At 40.1% G+C, this 25,372-nt stretch overlaps 1 protein-coding gene and 1 long non-coding RNA gene across 3 annotated transcripts in view; one reads left to right on the forward strand and one right to left on the reverse strand.

Moving 5' to 3' along the window:
- ccdc177 (coiled-coil domain containing 177) overlaps positions 1-23,372 on the reverse strand; it is a 25,640-nt gene extending 2,268 nt beyond the window's left edge. The window contains 18 exon segments of the mRNA XM_051949490.1: positions 13,763-13,897; positions 16,507-16,651; positions 19,008-19,911; positions 19,914-20,289; positions 20,291-20,439; positions 20,442-20,556; positions 20,558-20,581; positions 20,583-20,984; positions 20,986-21,373; positions 21,375-21,496; positions 21,498-21,564; positions 21,566-21,755; positions 21,758-21,781; positions 21,784-21,909; positions 21,912-22,197; positions 22,235-22,306; positions 22,953-23,165; positions 23,251-23,372. Of these exon segments, the coding sequence (XP_051805450.1) occupies positions 19,799-19,911; positions 19,914-20,289; positions 20,291-20,439; positions 20,442-20,556; positions 20,558-20,581; positions 20,583-20,984; positions 20,986-21,373; positions 21,375-21,496; positions 21,498-21,564; positions 21,566-21,755; positions 21,758-21,781; positions 21,784-21,909; positions 21,912-22,197; positions 22,235-22,300 (2,448 nt within the window). The 5' untranslated portion in view covers positions 22,301-22,306; positions 22,953-23,165; positions 23,251-23,372 and the 3' untranslated portion in view covers positions 13,763-13,897; positions 16,507-16,651; positions 19,008-19,798.
- On the forward strand, positions 2,736-9,814 carry LOC127534401 (uncharacterized). Of its 2 annotated transcripts, none has more exons than XR_007942515.1 (3): positions 2,736-2,859; positions 8,466-8,893; positions 9,754-9,814. It is a non-coding gene; the product is annotated as an uncharacterized LOC127534401 (long non-coding RNA). The 2 variants fall into 2 exon arrangements; XR_007942514.1 differs by lacking the exon at positions 9,754-9,814 and adding an exon at positions 9,046-9,220.
- Positions 23,373-25,372: the final 2,000 nt, after the last annotated feature.

Here is a 25,372-nt window from a genome sequence, read left to right on the forward strand (position 1 = left end):
TTGGACGACATACTAAACTATGATGTTTTTGTCCATTTTTGGACGACTTTCTAGATACTATGAAGTTCTTGTCCAATTTCGGGCGAAATACTATACTATGACGTTATTGTGACATTTTCGGACAACATACTAAACTATGACGTTTTTGTCCATTTTCGGACGACATACTATACTATGATGTTTTAGTGACGTTTTGGGTCACATATTAAACTATGACGTGTTTGGTCATTTTTTGGACAACATACTAAACTACGATGTTTTGGTTACCTTTTATGGGCCTTTTTCATTTGATAGGCTAATTAAGAGAGTGACAGGAAACAGGTGAGAAGACATGCAGCAAAGGGCTGCGAGCGGGAATCGAACCCAGGGGGCTGCGTGGGAGAGCAGTTCATGGTTCATCCGCGTAACCCATTGAGCTATACGGGCGCCTGGTCAGTTTTTGGATGAGATACTAAACTACGACGTCTTTGGTGACATTTTGGACGACATACCAAACTATGACGTTTTTGGTCACTTTTTGGATGACATACTAAACTATAATGTTTTTGTCCATTTTCGGATGACATACTATACTATGACGTTTTAGTGACATTTTGGACGACATACTAAACTATGACGTTTTAGTGACATTTTTGGACGACATACTAAACTATGACGTTTTAGTGACATTTTCGGACGACATACTATAAACTATGACGTTTCTGTCCATTTTCGGGCGACATATTAAACTATGACGTTTTAGTGACATTTTGGACGACATACTAAATATGACGTTTCTGTCCATTTTCGGACGACATATGATGTTTTACTGACGTTTTGGATGACATAACAAAACTGACGTTTTTGGTCACTTTTTGGATGACATATTAAACTATGACGTGTTTGGTTATTTTTTGGACAACATACTAAACTATGACGTTTTGGTCACCTTTTTTGGGCCTTTTTCATTTGATAGGCTAATTAAGAGAGTGACAGGAAACAGGTGAGAAGACATGCAGCAAAGGGCCGTGAGCAGGAATTGAACCCAGGTGGCTGCGTCGGAGACCAGTTCATGGCTCATCCGCTTAACCCATTGAACTATACGGGCGCCTGGTCACTTTCTGAAACGACATACTAAACTATGACATTTTTGGTCACTTATTGGACGACATACCAAACTGACGTTTTTGGTCACTTTTTGGGCGACATATTAAACTATGACGATTTTGGTCACTTTTTGGACAACATACTCAATTATGAAAATTTTGGTCACTTTCTGGACAACATACTAAACTATGACGTTTTGGTCAAATTTTTGGGGCCTTTTTCATTTGATAGACTAATTAAGAGAGTGACAGGAAACAGGCATGAAGAGTGGGGAAAACATGCAGCAAAGGGCCGAGAGCGGGAATCGAACCCAGGCGGCTGCGTCGGAGATCAGTTCGTGGTTCACCCGCTTAACCCATTGAGCTATGCAGGCACCTGATCACTTTTTGGATGACACACTAAACTATGACATTTTTGGTCACTTTTTGGACATAATACTCAACTATGACCATTTTTTCCTCATTTTGGATGACATACTAAACTATGACGTTTTTGGTCACATTTTGGACGATGTACTAAACTATGACGTTTTTGGTCATTTTCTGGACGACATACTAAACTATGACGTTTTAGTGACATTTTCGGACGACATACAATATGATGATGTTTTTGTCCATTTTGGACGACATACTAAACTATGATGTTTTTGCCCATTTTTGGACGACTTTCTAGATACTATGAAGTTTTTGTCCAATTTCGGGCGAAATACTGAACTGTGATGTTTTTCTCCATCTTTGGATGACATACTAAACTATGATGTTTTAGTGACATTTTCGGACAACATACTAAACTATGACGTTTTAGTGACATTTTGGACGACATACTAAACTATGATGTTTTTGTCCATTTTCGGACGACATTCTAGATACTATGATGTTTTTGTCCAATTCTGGGTGAAATACTGAACTGTGATGTTTTTCTCCATTTTTGGATGACATACTAAACTATGACGTTTTAGTGACATTTTCGGACGACATACTATAAACTATGACGTTTCTGTCCATTTTCGGGCGACATATTAAACTATGACGTTTTAGTGACATTTTGGACGACATACTAAACTATGACGTTTTTGTCTATTTTCGGACGACATACTCGACTATGACGTTTTTGTCCATTTTTGGATGACATACTATACGATGAAGTTTTAGTGACGTTTTGGATGACATAAAAAACTGACGTTTTTGGTCACTTTTTGGGTGACATATTAAACTATGACATGTTTGGTCATTTTTTGGACAACATACTAAACTATGATGTTTTGGTCACTTTTTGGACGACATACTAAACTACGACGTTTTTGGTGACATTTTGGACGACATACTAAACTATGACGTTTTTGGTCATTTTTTGGATGACATACTAAACTATAATCTTTTTGTCCATTTTCGGACGACATACTATAGTATGACGTTTTAGTGACATTTTGGACGACATACTAAACTATGACGTTTTAGTGACATTTTTGGACGACATACTAAACTATGACGTTTTAGTGACATTTTCGGACGACATACTATAAACTATGACGTTTCTGTCCATTTTCGGGCGACATACTCGACTATGACGTTTTTGTCCATTTTTGGATGACATACTATACGATGAAGTTTTAGTGACGTTTTGGATGACATAAAAAACTGACGTTTTTGGTCACATATTAAACTATGACGTGTTTGGTCATTTTTTGGACAACATACTAAACTATGATGTTTTGGTCACCTTTTATGGGCCTTTTTCATTTGATAGGCTAATTAAGAGAGTGAAAGGAAACAGGTGAGAAGAGTGGGGGAAGACATGCAGCAAAGGGCCATGAGCGGGAATCGAACCCAGGCGGCTGCGTCGGAGACCAGTTCGTGGTTCACCCGCTTAACCCATTGAGCTATACGGGCGCCTGGTCTCTTTTTGGATGGCATACTAAACTATGACGTTTTGGTCACTTTTTGGACGACATACTAAACTACGACGTTTTTGGTGACATTTTGGACGACATACCAAACTATGACGTTTTTGGTCACTTTTTGGACGACATACTAAACTATGACGTTTTTGGTCATTTTTTGGATGACATACTAAACTATAATCTTTTTGTCCATTTTCGGACGACATACTATAGTATGACGTTTTAGTGACATTTTGGACGACATACTAAACTGACGTTTTAGTGACATTTTCGGACGACATACTATAAACTATGACGTTTCTGTCCATTTTCGGGCAACATATTAAACTATGACGTTTTAGTGACATTTTGGACGACATACTAAACTATGATGTTTTTGTCCATTTTCGGACGACATATGATGTTTTACTGACGTTTTGGATGACATAACAAAACTGACGTTTTTGGTCACTTTTTGGATGACATATTAAACTATGACGTGTTTGGTCATTTTTTGGACAACATACTAAACTATGATGTTTTGGTTACCTTTTTTGGGCCTTTATCATTTGATAGGCTAATTAAGAGAGTGACAGGAAACAGGTGAGAAGACATGCAGCAAAGGGCCGTGAGCGGGAATCGAACCCAGGTGGCTGCGTCGGAGACCAGTTCATGGCTCATCCGCTTAACCCATTGAGCTATACGGGCGCCTGGTCACTTTCTGAAACGACATACTAAACTATGATGTTTTTGTCCATTTTCGGACGACATATGATGTTTTACTGACGTTTTGGATGACATAACAAAACTGACGTTTTTGGTCACTTTTTGGACGACATACTAAACTACGACGTTTTTGGTGACATTTTGGACGACATACCAATCTATGACGTTTTTGGTCACTTTTTGGACGACATACTAAACTATGACGTTTTAGTGACATTTTGGAAGACATACTAAACTATCACGTTTTAGTGACATTTTGGACGACATACTAAACTATGACGTTTTTGTCTATTTTCGGACAACATACTAAACTATGACGTTTTTGTCCATTTTCGGACGACATACTATACTATGATGTTTTAGTGACGTTTTGGATGACATAAAAAACTGAAGTTTTTGTCCATTTTCGGGCAAAATACTAAACTATGACGTTTTTCTCCATTTTTGGACGACTTACTAAACTATGATGTTTTTGTCTATTTTTGGATGACATACTAAATTATGGCATTTTAGTGACATTTTCGGACGACATACTAAACTATGACGTTTCTGTCCATTTTCGGGCGACATAATAAACTGACGCTTTAGTGACATTTTGGACGACATACTAAACTATGATGTTTTTGTCCATTTTCGGACGACACTCTAGATACTATGAAGTTTTTGTCCAATTTCGGGCGAAATACTATACTATAATGTTTTAGTGACATTTTGGATGACATTTCAGTGACATTTTGAAGGACATACAAAACTGACGTTTTTGGCCACTTTTTGGACAACATACTCAACTATGACGTTTTTGGTCACTTTTTGGATGACTTACTAAACTATGACGTTTTAGTGACATTTTGGACGACATACTAAACTATGATGTTTTAGTGACATTTTGGACGACATACAATATGATGATGTTTTTGTCCATTTTGGACGACATACTAAACTATGATGTTTTTGTCCATTTTCGGACGACTTTCTAGATACTATGAAGTTTTTGTCCAATTTCGGGCGAAATACTATACTATGACGTTATTGTGACATTTTCGGACAACATACTAAACTATGACGTTTTAGTGACATTTTGGACGACATACTAAACTATGACGTTTTAGTGACATTTTCGGACGACATACTAAACTATGATGTTTTTGTCCATTTTCGGACGACATACTATACTATGATGTTTTAGTGACGTTTTGGATGACATAAAAAACTGACGTTTTTGGTCACCATACTAAACTATGATGTTTTGGTTACCTTTTATGGGCCTTTTTCATTTGATAGGCTAATTAAGAGAGTGACAGGAAACAGGTGAGAAGAGAGGGGGAAGACATGCAGCAAAGGGCCGTGAGCGGGAATCAAACCCAGGTGGCTGCGTCGGAGACCAGTTCATGGTTCATCCGCTTAACCCATTGAGCTATACGGGCGCCTGGTCACTTTTTGGATGACATACTAAACTATGACGTTTTGGTCACTTATTGAACGACATACTAAACTGCGACGTTTTTGGTGACATTTTGGACGACATACCAAACTATGAAGTTTTTGGTGACATTTTGGACGACATACCAATCTATGACGTTTTTGGTCACTTTTTGGACGACATACTAAACTATGACGTTTTAGTGACATTTTGGAAGACATACTAAACTATGACGTTTTTGTCCATTTTCGGACGACATACTAAACTATGACGTTTTAGTGACATTTTCGGACAACATACTAAAGTTTGACGTTTTTATCTAGTTTCGGATGACATACTAAACTATGATGTTTTTGTCCATTTTCGGACGACATTCTAGATACTATGAAGTTTTTGACCAATTTCGGGCCAAATACTATACTATGATGTTTTAGTGACATTTTGGATGACATTTCAGTGAAATTTTGAAGGACATACAAAACTGACGTTTTTGGTCACTTTTTGGGCGACATATTAAACTGACGCGTTTGGTCAATTTTTGGATGACATACTAAACTATGACGTTTTTGGTCACCATACTCAATTATGACAATTTTGGTAACTTTCTGGACAACATACTAAACTATGACGTTTTGGTCAAATTTTTGGGGCCTTTTTCATTTGATAGGCTCATTAAGAGAGTGACAGGAAACAGGCGAGAAGAGTGGGGAAAACATGCAGCAAAGTGCCGTGAGCAGGAATCGAACCCAGGCGGCTGCGTCGGAGACGAGTTCGTGGTTCACCCGCTTAACCCATTGAGCTATGCAGGCGCCTGATCACTTTTTGGATGACAAACTAAACTATGACATTTTTGGTCACTTTTTGGACACAATACTCAACTATGACCATTTTTTCCTCATTTTGGATGACATACTAAACTATGACGTTTTTGGTCACATTTTGGACGATGTACTAAACTATGACGTTTTTGGTCATTTTCTGGACGACATACTAAACTATGACGTTTTTGGTCACTTTTTGGACGATGTACTAAACTATGATGCTTTCGTCCATTTTCGGATGACATACTAAACTATGACGTTTTAGTGACATTTTCGGACGACATACAATATGATGATGTTTTTGTCCATTTTGGACGACATACTAAACTATGATGTTTTTGTCCATTTTCGGACGACATTCTAGATACTATGATGTTTTTGTCCAATTCTGGGCGAAATACTGAACTGTGATGTTTTTCTCCATTTTTGGATGACATACTAAACTATGATGTTTTAGTGACATTGTCGGACGACATACTATAAACTATGACGTTTCTGTCCATTTTCGGGCGACATATTAAACTATGACGTTTTAGTGACATTTTGGACGACATACTAAACTATGACGTTTTTGTCTATTTTCGGACGACATACTCGACTGACGTTTTTGTCCATTTTTGGATGACATACTATACGATGAAGTTTTAGTGACGTTTTGGATGACATAAAAAACTGACGTTTTTGGTCACTTTTTGGGTGACATATTAAACTATGACGTGTTTGGTCATTTTTTGGACAACATACTAAACTATGATGTTTTGGTCACCTTTTATGGGCGTTTTTCATTTGATAGGCTAATTAAGAGAGTGAAAGGAAACAGGTGAGAAGAGTGGGGGAAGACATGCAGCAAAGGGCCATGAGCGGGAATCGAACCCAGGCGGCTGCGTTGGAGACCAGTTCATGGTTCATCCGCTTAACCCATTGAGCTATACGGGCGCCTGGTCACTTTTTGGATGACATACTAAACTATGACGTTTTAGTGACATTTTGGAAGACATACCAAACTATCACGTTTTAGTGACATTTTGGACGACATACCAATCTATGACGTTTTTGGTCACTTTTTGGACGACATACTAAACTATGACGTTTTAGTGACATTTTGGAAGACATACTAAACTATGACGTTTTTGTCCATTTTCGGACGACATACTATAGTATGACGTTTTAGTGACATTTTCGGACAACATACTAAAGTTTGACGTTTTTATCTAGTTTCGGATGACATACTAAACTATGATGTTTTTGTCCATTTTCGGACGACATTCTAGATACTATGAAGTTTTTGACCAATTTCGGGCCAAATACTATACTATGATGTTTTAGTGACATTTTGGATGACATTTCAGTGAAATTTTGAAGGACATACAAAACTGACGTTTTTGGTCACTTTTTGGGCGACATATTAAACTGACGCGTTTGGTCAATTTTTGGATGACATACTAAACTATGACGTTTTTGGTCACCATACTCAATTATGACAATTTTGGTAACTTTCTGGACAACATACTAAACTATGACGTTTTGGTCAAATTTTTGGGGCCTTTTTCATTTGATAGGCTCATTAAGAGAGTGACAGGAAACAGGCGAGAAGAGTGGGGAAAACATGCAGCAAAGTGCCGTGAGCAGGAATCGAACCCAGGCGGCTGCGTCGGAGACGAGTTCGTGGTTCACCCGCTTAACCCATTGAGCTATGCAGGCGCCTGATCACTTTTTGGATGACAAACTAAACTATGACATTTTTGGTCACTTTTTGGACACAATACTCAACTATGACCATTTTTTCCTCATTTTGGATGACATACTAAACTATGACGTTTTTGGTCACATTTTGGACGATGTACTAAACTATGACGTTTTTGGTCATTTTCTGGACGACATACTAAACTATGACGTTTTTGGTCACTTTTTGGACGATGTACTAAACTATGATGCTTTCGTCCATTTTCGGATGACATACTAAACTATGACGTTTTAGTGACATTTTCGGACGACATACAATATGATGATGTTTTTGTCCATTTTGGACGACATACTAAACTATGATGTTTTTGTCCATTTTCGGACGACATTCTAGATACTATGATGTTTTTGTCCAATTCTGGGCGAAATACTGAACTGTGATGTTTTTCTCCATTTTTGGATGACATACTAAACTATGATGTTTTAGTGACATTGTCGGACGACATACTATAAACTATGACGTTTCTGTCCATTTTCGGGCGACATATTAAACTATGACGTTTTAGTGACATTTTGGACGACATACTAAACTATGACGTTTTTGTCTATTTTCGGACGACATACTCGACTGACGTTTTTGTCCATTTTTGGATGACATACTATACGATGAAGTTTTAGTGACGTTTTGGATGACATAAAAAACTGACGTTTTTGGTCACTTTTTGGGTGACATATTAAACTATGACGTGTTTGGTCATTTTTTGGACAACATACTAAACTATGATGTTTTGGTCACCTTTTATGGGCGTTTTTCATTTGATAGGCTAATTAAGAGAGTGAAAGGAAACAGGTGAGAAGAGTGGGGGAAGACATGCAGCAAAGGGCCATGAGCGGGAATCGAACCCAGGCGGCTGCGTTGGAGACCAGTTCATGGTTCATCCGCTTAACCCATTGAGCTATACGGGCGCCTGGTCACTTTTTGGATGACATACTAAACTATGACGTTTTAGTGACATTTTGGAAGACATACTAAACTATCACGTTTTAGTGACATTTTGGACGACATACTAAACTATGACGTTTTGGTCACTTTTTGGACGACATACTAAACTACGACGTTTTTGGTGACATTTTGGACGACATACTAAACTATGACGTTTTTGGTCATTTTTTGGATGACATACTAAACTATCATCTTTTTGTCCATTTTCGGACGACATACTATAGTATGACGTTTTAGTGACATTTTGGACGACATACCAAACTATGACGTTTTTGGTCACTTTTTGGACGACATACTAAACTATGACGTTTTTGGTCATTTTTTGGATGACATACTAAACTATAATCTTTATGTCCATTTTCGGACGACATACTATAGTATGACGTTTTAGTGACATTTTGGACGACATACTAAACTGACGTTTTAGTGACATTTTTGGACGACATACTAAACTATGACGTTTTAGTGACATTTTCGGACGACATATTAAACTATGATGTTTTTGTCCATTTTCGGACGACATATGATGTTTTACTGACGTTTTGGATGACATAACAAAACTGACGTTTTTGGATGACATATTAAACTATGACATTTTTGGTCACTTTTTGGACGACACACCAAACTGACGTTTTTGGTCACTTTTTGGACGACATACTAAACTACGACGTTTTTGGTGACATTTTGGACGACATACCAATCTATGACGTTTTTGGTCACTTTTTGGACGACATACTAAACTATGACGTTTTAGTGACATTTTGGAAGACATACTAAACTATCACGTTTTAGTGACATTTTGGACGACATACTAAACTATGACGTTTTGGTCACTTTTTGGACGACATACTAAACTATGACGTTTTTGGTCATTTTTTGGATGACATACTAAACTATAATCTTTTTGTCCATTTTCGGACGACATACTATAGTATGACGTTTTAGTGACATTTTGGACGACATACCAAACTATGACGTTTTTGGTCACTTTTTGGACGACATACTAAACTATGACGTTTTTGGTCATTTTTTGGATGACATACTAAACTATAATCTTTTTGTCCATTTTCGGACGACATACTATAGTATGACGTTTTAGTGACATTTTGGACGACATACTAAACTGACGTTTTAGTGACATTTTTGGACGACATACTAAACTATGACGTTTTAGTGACATTTTCGGACGACATACTATAAACTATGATGTTTCTGTCCATTTTCGGGCAACATATTAAACTATGACGTTTTAGTGACATTTTGGACGACATATTAAACTATGATGTTTTTGTCCATTTTCGGACGACATATGATGTTTTACTGACGTTTTGGATGACATAACAAAACTGACGTTTTTGGTCACTTTTTGAATGACATATTAAACTATGACGTGTTTGGTCATTTTTTGGACAACATACTAAACTATGATGTTTTGGTCACCTTTTTAGGGCCTTTTTCATTTGATAGGCTAATTAAGAGAGTGACAGGAAATAGGTGAGAAGACATGCAGCAAAGGGCCGTGAGCGGGAATCGAACCCAGGTGGCTGCGTCGGAGACCAGTTCATGGCTCATCCGCTTAACCCATTGAGTTATACGGGCGCCTGGTCACTTTCTGAAACGACATACTAAACTATGACATTTTTGGTCACTTTTTGGACAACACACCAAACTGACGTTTTTGGTCACTTTTTGGACGACATACTAAACTACGACGTTTTTGGTGACATTTTGGACGACATACCAATCTATGACGTTTTTGGTCACTTTTTGGACGACATACTAAACTATGACGTTTTAGTGACATTTTGGAAGACATACTAAACTATCACGTTTTAGTGACGTTTTGGATGACATAAAAAACTGACGTTTTTGGTCACTTTTTGGACGACATACTCAACTATGACGTTTTAGTGACATTTTGGAAGACATACAAAACTATGACGCTTTTGTCCATTTTCGGGCGAAATACTAAACTATGACGTTTTTCTCCATTTTTGGACGACTTACTAAACTATGATGTTTTGTCTATTTTTGGATGACATACTAAATTATGGCATTTTAGTGACATTTTCGGACGACATACTAAACTATGACGTTTCTGTCCATTTTCGGGCGACATAATAAACTGACGTTTTAGTGACATTTTGGACGACATACTAAACTATGATGTTTTTGTCCATTTTCGGACGACACTCTAGATACTATGAAGTTTTTGTCCAATTTCGGGCGAAATACTATACTATGATGTTTTAGTGACATTTTGGATGACATTTCAGTGACATTTTGAAGGACATACAAAACTGACGTTTTTGGCCACTTTTTGGATGAAATACTAAACTATGACGTTTTTGGTCACTTTTTGGATGACTTACTAAACTATGATGTTTTAATGACATTTTGGACAACATACAATATGATGATGTTTTTGTCCATTTTGGACGACATACTAAACTATGATGTTTTTGTCCATTTTCGGACGACTTTCTAGATACTATGAAGTTTTTGTCCAATTTCGGGCGAAATACTATACTATGACGTTATTGTGACATTTTCGGACAACATACTAAACTATGACGTTTTAGTGACATTTTGGACGACATACTAAACTATGATGTTTTAGTGACATTTTCGGACAACATACTAAACTACGATGTTTTAGTGACATTTTCGGACGACATACAATATGATGATGTTTTTGTCCATTTTCGGACGACATATTAAACTATGACGTTTCTGTCCATTTTCGGACGACATACTAAACTATGATGTTTTTGTCCATTTTCGGACGACTTTCTAGATACTATGAAGTTTTTGTCCAATTTCGGGCGAAATACTATACTATGGCGTTCTAGTGACATTTTCGGACGACATACTAAACTATGACGTTTTTGTCCCTTTTCGGACGACATGCTAAACTATGACGTTTTAGTCACATTTTCCAGCGGCATACTAAACTATGATGCTTTGGTCACATTTTGGGCGACATACTATACTATGGCGTTTTTGGTGACATTTTGGACGACATACCAAACTATGACGTTTTTGGTCACTTTTTGGACGACATACTCAACTATGACGTTTTTGTCCATTTTCGGGAGACATACTAAACTATGACGTTTTACTGACATTTTGGACGACATACTAAACTATGACATTTTAGTGACATTTCCAGATGACATACTAAACTATGACGTTTTTGTGACATTTTCGGGCGACATATTATACCATTACTTTTTTAATACGTTTTGGTGACATTTTGGACGACAGAGTAAAAAAATGGCGTTTTGGGTGACATTTTGGACGACATATTAACTGACGTTTTTGGTGACATCTGGACAACATACTAAACTGACATTTTTGCAGATATTTCGGAAGACATACTAAAATACGACGACTTTGGTGACTGAGGGATTGTCCACCTTCCCTCACTGATCAGGTGTAAGCTCCCCACTTACCCCCAATATTTTGTATATTTGTGTACATATTTAGTGTTTGGTATTTCACCACTGCACACACACAAGTTACCATATTGATTATTATTACATTACAGTTATTTTCCCCATTATTCTTGTGTAACAGCTAAAGATTGGATCCTTATTTAGTTGGTTGCACATCAAAGTTTATTGGTTCATTTCCAGCTTCCTCATGAGTTTCTCCTTTCTTTGAGGTGATTGGCTGGGGTACTCCATGGAGGCGCGCCCATGTGAGTGCAGTCCAGGTGCTGTTCATCTCCCCTGATTGGACTGAGCCAAGTGGCCTCATGGGAGGGGAGGTTGGGCTGGGGAAAACGTATTGTAGTGGGTAAATAAAGTAACTTAAAGGGGTAGTTTAAAGTGTAAATATGAATTTGTAAATTGTAATGTGTTTTGCTAACAATAAATAGGTCTATTTTGTACATAAATTGTAATATATTGTAAATAATTCTACTGCACTGCTCCTTGGACTCTACCTACCAATTGGGCGTAGTGTTTTAAGCCCACCTATATATTGGGTGTGAGGGGATTTTGAGGGTGTGCCTATTCTGTGTGCTGGGGGAAATGCTGTCGGACTGCTCTGTGATGTGCTGGTAAATAAATATGAAGATCTGCATCCTCTACAAGTTTCACCGTATTCTTTCCACCATCTCAGCAGCAATAGCCATCCTGGGCAAATAAGAGCCTCTTTTACAACCTGAATCTTACAGTGACATTTTGGACGACATACTAAACTATGACGCTTTGGGTGACATTTTGGACGACAGAGTAAACTAAGACATTTTTGGTGACATTTTGTACCACACAGTAAATTATGGTGTTTTTGGTGACAATTTTGGACCACAGAATAAACTATGATGTTTTTGGAGACATTTTGGATGACATGCTAAACTATGAAGTTTTTGGTGACGTTTTAGATGACGGTAAAAACAAAAGACATTTTGGGTGACATTTGGGACGACATACTAACCTATGACGTTTTGGTGACATTTTGGACGTCCTACGAAACTATGATGTTTTGGGTGACATTTTGGACGACATACTAAACTATGACGTTTTTGGTGACATTTTGGACTACATACTAAACTAGAAAAGCTCTCGGAGAGTGCAGACTTCCGCCAGGCCATCGCTCAATTGTACAGATGACCAATCGGAGTTTGTTTGTCTGTGTGTTTGTCTGTTAACAGCATAACCCAAAACGTAATGGACGGATTTAATTTAGTTTTAACAGTTTGTGCACAAAGCATAACATGCATGTACAGTGTAACAGCACAGTGTTTTGACGCACGCACATAACGGTAGCGTTGCGCACACGTGTGACGGTACCGTACGCGTCGCCGCCGCTTCGTTTCGTTGGTCCCGACTCGCTCGGGCAGCCCGAACCGGCCGCGCGGAATTCGGCCGTCGCCCGGGATCTTTGTGCACAAAGCATAACATTCATGTACAGTGTACATGAATGCTCTCCAGCACCGTTTTAATGCTGTTTCGGACAACATGCTATACTATGACGATTTTGTTGACATTTTGGACGACATGCTATGACGATTTTGTAGACATTTTGGATGACATACTAAACTATGACTTTTTATACTGTTTTGGACGATATACTATGCTTGACTGTAGCAACACAGTAACATTTCAGTTTTCAGAGGATAAGCCATAAATACTCACTGTGATCCATACAAAGCTCCGTAAATTACCATCAGAAGAGAGACTTGCTTGGGTTGATACAGCTCAGTGTGGGAAGAAAAGGCTCTTTCAATAGGAGCTTAGGTCACATCAGCAGCTCTCCTTCATCACCAGGACCTGGGAAACAGAAAATATGAAGCTGATGAGTGCCTTGATGAGAAGAACAGATGGAATTTATCTACTCTAGCACAACAGCTTTAGGAAACTCAAATTTGGTTGCATGTGTAAGTTAACTTTCATCCCTGTGGCCTTAGCAGCAATCGGAAGCTCTGATGTGCAGCATCCCTACAGACAAATCAACGGTTGTTACATTCATGTTGAATAAACCCATTACTGCCAGTGACATAATAATAATATGTAATTACTATTACATTTTTTTGACATACCATACTATGATATTTCATTCAACGTACTGTACATACATGTTTTGGACGACAGAGTAAACTAAGACAATTTTGGTGACATTTTGGACGACAGAGTAAAATATGACGTTTTATGCTGTTTGGACGACATACTATACAACACTACACTATAATATGCTGTTTTTATGCCGTTTTAGAGAAGAACCAAGAAGTCTGTGCAAATAGCTAAACTCCCCTCACTGCTAAATCCCCTGGTCCCAAATAAATCCTGGTTTAAACGTAGAGAACTCTTCCCCTTTGTAAACAAGCTGTGTTTTTTCCACAATCTCCTCACACACAATATTTGGAAGCTTAAGGACACATATCCAAGACATCTATATAAAACTCTAGATGTGCAATAAAACAACTTTTTGTAAAACTTGATGGGCAGAACCTACAAGGGCCTACACACTCAAGTCGCACCATTCAATCTCAAGTTCTCAGCGCTGTCAGTGCATCCGCTTTAAGTTCAATTTCTTTAAAAAACAAAAAAGGTTTCAAGGCACAACTATGACGTTTTAGGTGACATTTTGGGCGACACTAAACTGACATTTTTGGTGACATTTTGGAAGATATACTAAACTATGACAGGTTTGGTGATATTTTTGATGGCATAAAAATGTCATAGTATATTATGTTGTCCAAAATGTCACCAAAAATGTCATATTTTAGTATGTTCTCAAAAACGGTAGAAAAACGCCATAGTTTAGTATGTCGTCTGTAATGTCACCAAAAAAGTGATAGTTTACTATGTCATGTAGTATATTGCTTAAAAAAAATCATAGTATAGTATGTTGTCATAAACATGTCGAAAAAAGTGCAATATTATGTATGTACATTAGTAATATGTAGGGTGTAAAAAAACATAGTATAGCATGTCTTTGTAACAAATGTCATAGTATAGTGTGTCATCCAAAATTCATAGTATAGTATTTTGTTCAAAACACATCATAGTATAATATTTCATCACAAAAATTTCATAGTATAGCATGCTGTAAAAAAACATCTTAGTATAGTATGTTGTCAAACACGTTGAAAAAAATGTCACGTATTTAGTATGTCGTCGACAAAACATCATTGTACAGTAGGGCATCAAAAAATCGTCCTAGTAAAGCATGTCATCCAAAAAAGTTATAGCATTGTATGTTGTCATGAACATTTCGAGAAAAAAATGTCATAGTAGGGCATCATAAAACGTCAAAGCATAGCATATCATAAAAAAATGCCCTAGTATAGTCGGGCATCAAATAAACATCACAGCACAGTGTGTTGTCAAAAAACGTCATAGTATAGTATGTTGACATAAAAAGTCATATTGCAGTATGTCAAAAAAAGAGAGTTTATGCATGTCGTCAAAAAAACTTATAGTATAGTATGTTGTCATAAAGACGTCAAAAAACATCACAGTATAGTATGTCATCAAAAAAATGTCATAGTATAGCATGTCGTTGGAAAAAATGTCATAGTATTTCATCAGAAAAAATGTCCTAGTAAAGCATATTGTCAAAAATAGTCACAGTATAGTATGTTGTCAGAAATGTAATACTATAGTATGTCGTCAAAAAAATTGATAGTATGGAATGTCTTCAAAAAACATCCTAGTAAAGCATCTCATCAAAAAAAGTCATAGTATAGTATGTTGTCATAAACACGTCGGAAAAAACCGTCATTGTAGGGCGTCGAAAAACATCATAGCATAGTATGTCATCAAAAACACGTCATAGTACAGTATGTCATTCATAAAATGTCACAGTACAGCATGTTAGAAAACTCTCATATTACAGTATGTCATCGGAAAAAATATCATGGTATAGCACGTCGTCGATAAAACGTCATTGTGTTGTATGTCTTCAAAAAAAAAAAAATGTCATAGCATAACATGTCTTCAAAAAATGTCCTAGTAAAGTATGTCATCAAAAAAGTCATAGTACAATATATGGTCAAAACTAGGGCTGCAACTAACGACGCTTCGACGAATCGTCTGAGCACTATATGTCATCAAAAGCGGAAGTGAGCGCGCAATGCAACAGAAATCACCATCCGACGGAAGCGCGGAACACGAACGGACATCAGCGCTGCATCGTGCATACATAATAGTTGCAGCCCTATCAAAAACACGTCATAGTATAGGATGTCCTCAAAAATGGTCACAGTTTAGTATGTTGTTGAAAAAACATCCTACTATAGTATGCAGTCAACGCAAGTCATGGTATAGTATATCATCAAAAAACACGTCATAGTGTAGCATGTCGCATGTATAGTATGTCACATAAGACACATCATAGTATAGTATGTCATCAAAAAAACATCGTAGTAAGGGCGTACGTATAGTTCAACAGGATAAGCTGGCGAACCAGGTGCAGAGGGTGGTCCCCAATGCAGCGGCCAGGGTTTGATTCCTGCTCGCGGTCCTTAGCTGCATGTCTTCCTCCCACTCTTCTCCCCCGTTTCCCGTCTGTCTCCAATGTACCTATCATATAAAAAGAAAACTTTAAAAAAAACAAAAAAAAAAGGTCATACTATAGTATGTCGTCAAAAACACGTCAGTGTAAAGTCATGGAAAAAAAACGTGGTCTTATAGCATGTTGTCAAAGAAACCATCATAGTATCGCATGTCATTAAAAATGTGCTAGTTTAGCATGTTGTTGAAAAAATATAGTACAGTATGCTGTCAAAAATAGGTCACAGTACAGGATGTTGTCAAAGAAAGCATCATGACATCATAGTCCAGCATGTCATCAAAAAAACATGATCTATTGCATGTCTTCAGTTTAGTGTTATTCAAAGAAATGATCTAGTATAGTATGTGGTGAAATTATCATACTACAGTATGTCAGAAAAATACTAAGCCATTTGTTTGCATGGTGAATTAAATCAACTCAGTTCAGAATGTCCAATTAAACTGCACTTCTCATCTAAAGTAAAAGTACAGAATGTGGCTTAACAGAAACAGCAAGAGTGAGCTTCAAAGTACGCCGTAAACCTATCATCTCTCTACAGGGTTCCCTGCAAAGTCACTCCTCCAAAACACATGAACTTGCACTATCTGAATACATCTAGAGGACTAATCCACGGGAGAGAGTGTTGGTGGGGAGTGTAGTGGAATGCATTAAAACGATTTCATATCTAAAAGAGCGTTACATCTCCGCATTCTGAAGCAGTCCCATTCAAAGCCAATGTAGACTATCAAAGACGAACCGTTAAACAACACCTTGACAACAAGGTTACAACACAAACAGCCACGTGTAAACACAAGCTAGTGGAACTGGGGCAATGAAAGATGCATGAATACAAATGGACGCAATCATCTTACATGTTTAGCAGTGCAAGATGTTGCAGGTTTGTCTGGATCTGTAAAATGTGGCTTCACTTTGCCATTTTGTGCTATCTGCTCTGGCTGGACAGAAATAATAGAACTAAGAAAAAATAGCAGCAAGATTTGAGCTAATGTCATTCAAATATAGTCTTAAAATCTTAATGTGAGGGAAAAAAACGCACATAAATTAGTCGACGGGAAAAAATATTTGACATATTTGATCATATGGGCTCTTTATGGAACAAGGTGTTAAAATGTAGTTATGACAAGAGTTACTTTTTGATTTTTAGAAAATTCACTTCCCTGGTTTATTTATCTCTGCTGACACCTGTCTTTCATTTAGTACTCAGTTGAACTTATAATCATGTGTTTTTTTTGGTGGTAGATGTGCTCCAGCTGCTGCAGTTCCATATAACTTTTTCACTGGTCATTTCAGCAACAGGATAAGAACCTTAAAATGAAGAAAGCTTAAAATATTGAGGTATATTTGATATATCAAGCTCAGATTTCACAAATATCTTTATAAATATCCACATTTCATGCTATAAAATCAGACAGTGGAGCACAAACTGTTTCAAAGCTTAAATTGACCCTAATATGTTTTGTGAACATTAAACAAGGTAAATATATTTTGAAAGGCCCCAAAATAAAAATATAAACGTGTAAACATCCATCATGTGGGCTATTTAAGCATGCAGCTTTAGCCAGAGCATGCAATAATGACAAAAGCTACTTTGATTTTTAGGAACTCCACTTCCCTATCTTTACTGATTTTTCTTTAATATTTAGAATTTCCTTGAAATGTAACGATGTGGTTTGTTGGTGGTAGATTTGCTGCAGCTGCTGCATTCTAAAATAACGTTTCTGGACTGGTGACGTCATGTTTTCAGCCACATAAGCGCCTACAGATCTGCCGTCTCATCCTCCGACCTCACATCATCCGACACGTTGATCTGCTGGGAACGGGGCGGCTCAGTGGGCCGTAATGCTGCTCTAATGCTGCATTTCACATTCACTCCGGCTCTGAACTCAGCAGAATGTCAGACATGTGCTCGAGCCAGTCGACTGCTGCAGATCTGCTCGCTTCTCCTGGCGAACTGAATGACTGAAGAGGAGCGCTGCAGTAATTTCTCTGCCTCGCATACAACATGCGGAGTGTTTTCCAATAACTCCCTGCGAAGAATCAGCCAGAACGAGCTGCCAGAGAGTCGCCTCCTCCCCACAGGCCTCCCCCTCATATTCCCACGCACTCATCCACCTCCCGCTGCTTCATCTGATTCCTATCGCTATGGCAACAGCTACATCTGAGGGCGCATCTCCTTTTTCTTTTTTTTTAATCTGTGAGATTGTAGGATTAACACAGCCAGAGGCCTTTAAAACCTGTTGTTGGCTCACATTTATTTTTTCTCCTCTGCGCTGTCTAGTATTGGTCAGTGTGTTGTGTTGTTTTTTTAATTGCAAGTGCTGGAAGGCAAACAGAAGGCATTACATAAGAAGTAAGAAGTTGTACCTGCTGACCTTGACTCGATCACCAGGCAGCTGTGTTGGGGGCAGATTGACAGCGGGGGAGTCGAGAGGCGTCTGTCTCCACTTGTTACTGTAATCTGAAATGAAAAGGGGAGTTCGAGGGAGTCCTTGAAGGAAACAAAAGTCCTGCTGCAGATACCGCATCCTCTGCTGCTTCATCAGCACAGGACTCGTGCACATGGCCTTCCTGTGCTGCATTGTCAGCGTCCAGCCCAGGGCTTCACTTCCACGCTAGCATCGTCAGTCAATTTACAAAAGGATACTTGATTTGCTTTGAGGGTCCGGAACCTCTCTCTTGAATATCCCTTACAGGAGCGCTGCTTTAAAAGCCTCCGCAGTCGTCATGGAGTTGTGCTTCCTGGTAAACAATGACTCTTTTCATTCCAGCACAGCTTTCAAGTCCAGTAGCTGAGATGGACGGAGCAGAAGGGCAAAGAGAAAGCGAGAGGAAGGGTCGTGTTGCCGCACAAAGCAGCTCTCTCTACACTCTCATCTAATATGAAGTCTACTGTTTACACCACGCAGGCTTGTTACAGCTGATATAGTTTGCAGTCTCATTACATCCATGATACAAAGATGATTTTTGGTGCCCTGACAGGATCGATAATAAAAAAAAAAATGGTCAAAAATGTCATTAAAAACCAGCCGATGGGTAAAGATATGTCAGGAAAAATAACACTGTGGGTGTTGATGGGTAAAGCTGTCGAGTGATGAGGGCCATAATGAAGGCAGAAGCCCGAGCACATGACCAGAAGTAAGGACTTCACGACAAAGCTATGGGTTTGTTTTGTCATCGAGGCTGGCTTTGAGCTGAGCTTCCAGGGCCATTTTATCAAAAGTACGCATGTTGGTCTCCTCCCGCACTTTGTCTCGAACATGGAAAGAGCCCGAGCGACGGACCGGGCGCTCTCCAGCACCGCTCTCTTTTCCTTGAAGATCTGCTCGCTCTTCTCCAGCTTCCTCTCGATGGACTGCAGCAGCTCCAGCCTCCTCTGCTTCTCCTCTTCCTCCACTCGCTGCCTGTTGAGCTTTTGCAGTCGCTCCTTCTCCTGCCGGCTCTGGACGGCTCGCTGGGCTTTTTCTCTGGCCCTTTCTTCGGCCACCAGAGCCGCCTGTTGGGCTCGTTTCTCGGCCTCCTTCACCCGAGCCTCCAGAAGCTGCTGCTGCTGCCTCTCACGTTTCTCTGCGGCCCTACGAGCTTTCTGGATCTGCTTCTCCTCACGCTTTGCCTTTTCTTTCAGCTCCTGCCCTCGACGCTCAACAATTCTGTTCGTAGTTTTCCAGCGAGCGGCTCAGCTTCTCCTCTGCTGCCCTCCTGGCCTCGTCCCTCTCCTCTTGCTCTCGGCGAGCGATTTCCTGGATCAAGGCGGCGTGGCGTCTCTTCTCTGCTTTGTTCAGGCCTCGTCTCTCCTCCTGGCCTGGTGCTCCTTCTCCTGCCTCTTCAGCTCGGCCATGGTGAGCTTCTCCTTCAGCAGCAGCCTCTCCTGTTCCAGCATGGCGGCCCTCTCCTCCTCCAGGGCCTTCAGGTTCTGCCTCCTGAAGAGCTTTCTTGTGCTTTCTCCTCTCTTGCTGCCTGCTGCAGCCTCAGCAATCGGGTTCGCTCCTGCTGCTCCGCCAGCTCCCTCCATCGTTCCTCGGCCTCCTCGGCCTGTCGCATTTTGGCAGCTGCCGATTCTCGCTCCTGCTGGCTCAGCCGTCGCTGCCGTATCGACACTTGCGTCTGCCAAACTCGCTGACACTGAAGCACCGCTCGCTGCTTCTCCCTATCCTCCTGCTCCCGTCGAAGCTCCTCCATCCTTCGCTCGCTGTCCCACTGAAGGTGAGCGACGTACCGAGTCTGACTCATGATGTCCTCCTCTTGATATCTGGCGAGCATCAACGCTGCGATCTTGCGGTCACGTTCCGACACGGCCTTCAGGCCTCGACGCTTCACCTCCTTCACGATGCGCTCCACCTTCTGCCGTGGTCTGAGGAGAGTGGCTCAGGTCGCCGAGGCTCAGGCTGCGACCCATCAGGGAGTTGAAGGTGGCCAGTGTTCGAGCTCGAGGGCTGGAGGATTTCGCCCAGTGATCTCGCGCACCATCCCAACTGTAAAGAGAGGAAGCACCTGACTCCGAGGAGGTGCACGTTGTGGTAGTTGTGGTGGTGGAGGTTGAGGTGCAGATGGGATCCATCCTTCGCTGTAAAGACTCGAGCGAATGGCTTCTTCCTCGCACCTTGGGGTGAAATCCCAGGTGTCCATTGTGCTGAGAAAACGGCCCTTTAGTTACGCCATTCAGAGGCGTTCCAGCACTCTGGACTGCAGGTTTCGACACCGAGGATGTTAACGTGGAGTTGGCTCGGGGGAAGAGGGAGGTTTGGTGTTGATCTGGGGAAAGTGTTTGATGGTTTACCGCCTGAAGACTTCCGGACCACCGGTGGAGGGCCGGACGAGAGCGGCCAGGCAGGTTTTATTTGTTCTGACGATGAGGAGAATGGATGTTTTGGACGAGCCTTGAAATCCACCTCTGCTGGAAGGTGTGGAGGTTATGGAACCTGTTTCGAAGACGGAGAAGATTTAGTGAAGTACTAAGAGTGGAGAGGGAGCTTTAGATAAAAGAGTTTTAGAGGTTGGCGGCTGCGGCACCTCTAGAGGACACATCAGGGCTTGAGTTTAGGACTGGGCTCGAAGAAGTTTGGTCTATGGAGGTCGATGATACTCCGCTGCTGCTGCTGTTCGCCGTCGCCTGCGAATCCTCCGTTTCTCCTCCCGTACAATCTCTCCCTCTCCTCCCTGCACTGCCTCAGTTTGGAGTGCCGTCCCCGCTCGTAGACTTCAAACAATCCCGTGGCGACTCGCATGGATCGACCCGGAGCTTCCCGGGCGAAGTCGGTGAGCGGTCGAGCAGCAGCTCCACCGGTTTGACCCCCACATCGGCACAGGCCTCCAGAGAGCGGGGGCTTGTTAGCACATAGCGGCTTCCCTCTGCAGCCGGCGAGTCAAAGTTGTATAGATCCAGGTGCAACTTAGGAGACGAATCTCCATCAGTTCGAGGTTGCTGAGGTGCGGCAACCTGAGAGGTGGCCTCGGGAGGAGACGCATGTGTGGCAGGGACTCACGGCTCAGAGCTGCCAGTCGGGCGGCGTCTCAAAACTCGGCGTCCCCATCTTTCTTCTGTCGTGGGCGCCGTCGGCTTTGTTCCGGCAGTCGGGGGTCTTACGGTGACCCACACTGGCGTTCCAGTGTGGGCCTTTACAACTTGTTTTCTGCTCCTCAGCCTCCGAGGGGTCGACCATAGCTGGCTGCAGGTGGAGACAGAAGGGGAAATCAATGGAGATGGAGGGGGAGGTTGTGGGGGGGGGGGGGGTTTGTAATGGAAATATGAGGAGGATAAAATGTGGGAAGAGGTTTTCAATTAGAGGATTTCACAGGCGTTCAGTTCAGAGCTTACTGTGGGGGGAGGGTACAGGTTTCAGAGATGCATGCATGCAATGAGCACATATTCACTGATTTTACAACCAGATGAGACGTTTTCCCTTCAGGGACGTGACATCACACGCAAAAAACACCACAGTCCTTTAATAGAGAAGCTATTTTTGGGCAGAGTTACTAGGCTGAGAGAATTTGATTACTCACAGCAATATTTTTCACTCTACATCACACGATCAACCTACAAATACACTGATAGCAGAGATATGTAGCATTAAAAACTGTGGTAAACAAGCCCTGGACTCATCCATTATGCTCTCCCCACCTGGTAACAAACAGTGAGAGCCTCGACTTTTCTGCTGCACATCAGCAGGTCACACTTGGTCAATGCACACAAATCAGGTCAATAATTAAAAATGCACCGATTTAAATACATGCAGTGCTGCTGCAACGACAGTTTTGACAGATATTCGGTTGTTTTTTTACGCGCTGCAGATGTCACTTAAACGATCCACTGACCTGCCAGTTTGCAAAACGTTTTCTAAACCGGTGCTTTGTTCCCCTGTAATCCGTGCAGCTGCCCTTGATCCCCGCATAATATCAGGTTTCGGGGAACACTTCGGCCGCCGGGCCCAAACATGGAGCATCACATCGTCGCAGCCTCCAGCGACGCGAAGACGCACGGCGCGTTCCGGAGCCCGTCAAAGCCTCTGAGCTTGAATCTTCCACCAGCTGATAAAAAAAAACAAAAACTATAAAACACCGATTATATTTTTAAATTTCATCTCTAGGACGAATCCACTGCCTCTGATCCTACCTCTGAAAGTGCAGCCGCGGTCTCCACCTGCTTTTCAGCAGCAGCAGCCTTCCATCACAGCCTCCGTAGCTCCGCCTGCTTGTGGCGAATATGCTAAAAATACTGTCTGCAATTAACCGATTCTGCTCACACCATTTTAATTAAAAAAAAAAAAAACACTGATAACCTCCTGAAGCCCAGATTTCGACCAGACACACAGCAGGAAATAGACCGATATAAAGTAGAACTATTATTAATAATCTTATTAATACTGTAAAGACATTGACAGATTTGTAAAGTTGTTTTGTAGATTTAAAAAAACGCAAAAATCTGTCATAAGATTCAAAGAAACGCAAATGAACATAAAGTGAGAGAAATATCAGATTAATGCCTGCGGCCTTGTCCATATTAAATGATATGATTCTCTCCAGCAGCTGCCATCTGGCACCGTCTGTGTTAAATCACACAGAATGTAACTGAACAAATCAAACACCAGGAGACGCTACAACACCACACAAATGTGCTTTGTGTCCAATCAGACAACTGAAATAACAAATGTGTACAATTAATGGTAAATATTCTGATTTTTCACACAAAAACGATGACTTAAAGTCAAATGTAAGTCTAAATATAGTTTACTAAATGTGTTTTTTTAGTCGTACATAATCATTATAATATTTGTTACTGTCATGAACTTAAAATTCAATTATTTTTAATCCACTGGCCTAATAAAGCTTCAGCCCTCCACTGAATGTGAACAAGAAGAGTCTGGGAAAAGACAGATTTAAAAAAAAAAAAAGCCTTAGTCAAGTAAATTTGGGACATGCGTTGTGTAACAGCCTTTCATGTCCAGGATGATTAATTTTAAATGAGCTCAGAAGTCTAAGATAGAAACAAGACAGCAACAAATGAGATATCGCTCACTCAAGACCGTGTGTTACTGTTTGTAGAAGCACTTGCACTATAGTGACTATAGTACCTCGTTACAAGTACCACTACAGCTACTTTCTCTACGGTATACATACTACAGGTGGAACATTACTATTATCACTGAAACTGCTGTCACACTATGCAATCCTTTCAAATAGTCTGACCCATCTGAACTTGTCGACTTCATGTGAAGGAGCACGCTGCTAAATGCTCCGTAAAATTTGTGAAATCACTTTCAAATGGCACCACTCTGAACTGCAAGCTGTTGTATTAACTGATATTTGAACTTATTGGTGGTGCAGAGTTGTGTGAGACGATTTCTGAGACTTTTTCCACATTTCGGCACCGATACTCACCCAAAAATGTCACAAAGAACTCCAAAATCAAAACATATCTCTCTCATTCACTTTGCACTGCAATTAATAGACGTGAATCTATTACAATCTGAAATGTGCATAAAAATAAAACTGCATTGTGAGTCCAAAGAAGCTCTTCACAAACTATTTCACGAAGCAGGTATCCAGCAGGTTCAAACAGAATCCCGCACACTGTCTAACCTTCAAAGATACATTTACTAGTACAATGTTTTGGTGTTAGACCTTCACTGGGCAAATATTGCTATCTGAACCTGCTTTGAAAGTCACCAGTAATGAATGTAAATGAGGTTTTGACCAAACATTAACAGGAGATTGAATTTAGTTTGTTGCTTCCAGCTGTTTAGGACTATCTCCTTTGAGTTGATTAAATACCAGCTGCATCAGGCAGCAACAGGATCCATATGAGCACATTTATGCACATGAAACAACTTTTAAAACTGAATTCAAATGGGTAGGCAGTGGTAGCATCAATATCACTAGTAATATTGTTTCTCAGTAGTTTGTGTAACATCAGTTTCTGTATGAAGTGTAACATTTAATTTCATGTGTGATATTACCAATAACCTCTCTATAATTGCCAGCACAACTTTTCTATTCTAGTCATTTTGTAGCTCACGTTTTTTAGTAATGTATCGTATTTATATCTTACTACTTATTAATATGTTATGTCATTGGGTTTTTTCGGAGCAACATTAGACAGCAATATATTTCCTTGGGATTAATACAGTTGTATCTCATCATATTTTACCTCATCTTATCTCATTTGATGTCATACTATCATATCTCATATCATTATGTCATATCTTATTATTATCTTATCATATCATATGTTGTAA

The sequence above is a fragment of the Acanthochromis polyacanthus genome, chromosome 1 (genome assembly GCF_021347895.1).
Source record: "Acanthochromis polyacanthus isolate Apoly-LR-REF ecotype Palm Island chromosome 1, KAUST_Apoly_ChrSc, whole genome shotgun sequence".
In the NCBI taxonomy this organism is placed as follows: domain Eukaryota; kingdom Metazoa; phylum Chordata; class Actinopteri; family Pomacentridae; genus Acanthochromis; species Acanthochromis polyacanthus.